The sequence below is a fragment of the Protopterus annectens genome, chromosome 4.part0 (assembly GCF_019279795.1).
Source record: "Protopterus annectens isolate FY-2018-M chromosome 4.part0, PAN1.0, whole genome shotgun sequence".
Lineage (NCBI taxonomy): Eukaryota > Metazoa > Chordata > Ceratodontiformes > Protopteridae > Protopterus > Protopterus annectens.
Genome location: NC_056733.1, coordinates 251,765,557 through 251,768,423, shown reverse-complemented (window position 1 = coordinate 251,768,423; position 2,867 = coordinate 251,765,557). Strand labels below are relative to the sequence as shown.

Genomic DNA, 2,867 nt, shown 5'->3' with positions numbered 1-2,867 from the left:
GATGATGAGTTAGATGCCTACATTGAAGATCTTATCTCAAAGGGGGATTAATAATATAATTTCCATATAATCGGGAAATGGACATGCCCAGAACTTCAGGAGGTGGGAGATGCCTGCATGGTCAGCATCCTAGCCAACCTTTACAAGCCAGCATGGAAGGCTCTGGGCATAGACAGTTTTAACTTTCACTGTACATAGTGATGTGGCCATATATGAAGAGGGAATCTTTGATTTTAAGAAACTCTGTTATTCAAAGACATTTTAAAACCAACTATTCAAACATTTTTTTCTCATTTCTGTTATTTGTATATATATTTTTTAAGAAAATTCACTATTGTCAAAACTTGTGTTGGTCTCATTTATGGAGCTCACTGTGCATATTTGCAGTATCCTTTATTTGAACTGCTTCAGTCAAGGGGCTTCATAGAGTTAGCTGATGTTATTTCGAGCCTTTGAGAGGGCTTTTTGTACTGCTCACGGGAAAGTTAATTTTACCAATGAATGCCAGTGATGCAGACGCAGCATTCTTTATTATGAGAAGATCTGTGTAACTACAAAGATACAAGCTTCACTGAAGTGGTGGAAGTGTTGAAGATAAAGTGTTCCAATCTCTTCCTCACAGTTCCAGGGTCCTGGGTTCAAGTCTAATGGCTGGAGAATGTAAGGAGTTTGTATGTTCTCCTTTTGTCTGCATAGGTTTTCGCCAAGTGCTCCAGCTTCCTTCCACTCCCAGAAGCATCCTGGTTGATTTGTTACTCTAGTTCATATATTTTGCATTTACTTTGCTCTTGTATTCAGGTCATGGTTGAAAATGGCCCATGGTGACCACTTCACTACCCAGTTAACAAATGAGTAGTGTAATTTAGAGTATCCTAAATGGTGTCTTGTAAACATTTTGCTGCATGGATATTGATGGAATTGCACCACAGGTGGACATCTGATCTTCCAGCCTGAGTTTCAGACCCCTCGGACAATCCTTTGGAGGGATGACTCCCCCAAACCTTTGCTTTCAGTAGGAGAAACAGCATATAGGGAGAAGTGCCATCACCATCTTCAGTTCTATTTTACTGCATAGAGTGCTTGGAGATCTGTCATTCAGTGCCATTAAGGTAATTTTCAGGCCTGTAAGTACCCATATTCGGATTTTTCAACACAGTAATGTTTCTACTTTGTGTAATAAAGCCACGAATTGGATGTCTTTGTGAGGCCAATGTTATCACCAGAGACGGTCACCAAAAAATGTGCTTGTGACCGATAAATACCACAGAATAGGGTACACCTACAGTGTCTGCTCTACCTTGCCAAAACTCATAACGTGTCTGAGTGCAAGTACTGTGCTTTGTTTAATGAAAAGTGAAAAGCTTGTTGTTTGAGCGCTTCTCTAGAACACACACTTCCAGAATGTCAGGGAGCAAACAGCCGCTCTTGTTTTTGATGTAAAGTTGTCTTTGGTAGGTGAAGACAAAATATCAAAGTGCATAAAAAAATGCTAAAGTTTGTAGAGGCAAGTGTGTGAGGCCTTTGTGTCCCTACCTGTCCTGAGAGGAACTGAAGGCTTTTTTCCTGGGGAGGTGCAGGTTTGCCAGGTCCTGGCTGCAATATCTCCTTTTACAGTGCCCCCATTAAATTACTACCAACTTCACTGTCTTTTTTGTCGTGGACCTTAACTTAGCACAAACTGTTATTTTTCAATAGAAAGACTTAACCTATCTTGATTGACTTTATAGATGATTTTTGCTTTAGGAAAAGGGGCTGCTAACTCTGAAGCCAAAAAGGCTGTTTTTTTGCCTGAGTGAGCACAGGTTCCAGTTGTCCTAACAAACTGGACAAAATATTTATTGGAAGCATCTGCAAGCAGAGATGCAGTGTTCTGCAAGAGCCAGAGTCTGTTCATTACACAAAAAGCACAGGTTTATTAAACCTTAGCTGTGATTTTTCCCTTTGTTATACCCCCAACTGCTGATACCTTTTTGGAGGGTAACCATGGGGGCACATACATCTCAATAATAGTAGGTTACTATACAAGATAGTCTTGTGTCACAGCCAGGTGCCTGCAGATGTCCAGTTTATTCCTTATGCCTTAAAAAGTAACTCTTACATGAGAAATATTTTATATTTTTCAAAACCTGCTGGCCAGTGGAAGAGCTTGTGTTCATCATAGTCATTGTCACTACAGTATAATTCCTTTTCTGTGGCAAAAATCATATGTAGATTTTCACCATCCCAATCTGACTTCGTAGCTTCCATGGATGTCCTTTGTGAGCCGATTTCCTCTTCCTTCCCAGACATCACCCTGAAGTATGGCTTAAAAGGAGTAGCTGTTCATGCTATTATGAGCTTTTTTGCTATATAATTAGTTGGTTTGTCTTGCCATTCTGTTATCGGATCCCTTCTAGGCAACATCTAGAGAGTTGGTACCTGGTTTAGAAATTGTTTGGGTCTTGCATTATTGATTTAATTATTTATCAGTTTGATAACTGGGTAAGTGAGTAGGTCTACTGACCTTTTTCAGTTGCATCCTGGATAAAAGTATACAGTAGTAAAACAATCAATATGTACATCATAGTGATACATATTTATATTTCAATTACTGAAGGTTTGATACTAAAATAAAATATAGCAAAACACGTATATATTCTACAGAGAGAAATGGCAATACCTGTAAAGATTAACCGTTTTTACAGTACTACAGTTTAGTATTTACAGGTGTCAGAACTTCTTATTCTCATCATATGCAGTTGGGATTAATAATTCAGGAGTGCATGCATTAATAAACTTAAAAGCACTCTTTCTTCCTGTAGTCCCACAAATTATTCCCTCGGCCGCCATTTATCTGCTGTTTGACACCGAGCAAGTCATATAACCGA

At 39.1% G+C, this 2,867-nt stretch overlaps 1 protein-coding gene across 1 annotated transcript in view; it reads left to right on the top strand.

The window, feature by feature from the left end:
* The window catches only part of MORC2 (MORC family CW-type zinc finger 2), a 1,452,408-nt gene extending 1,452,065 nt beyond the window's left edge, over window positions 1-343 (top strand). The window contains exon 26 of the mRNA XM_044068246.1: window positions 1-343. This exon is cut by the window's left edge and continues 18 nt beyond it. Coding sequence (XP_043924181.1) covers window positions 1-51 — 51 coding nt within the window. The 3' untranslated portion in view covers window positions 52-343.
* The last annotated feature ends 2,524 nt before the right edge of the window (window positions 344-2,867 follow it).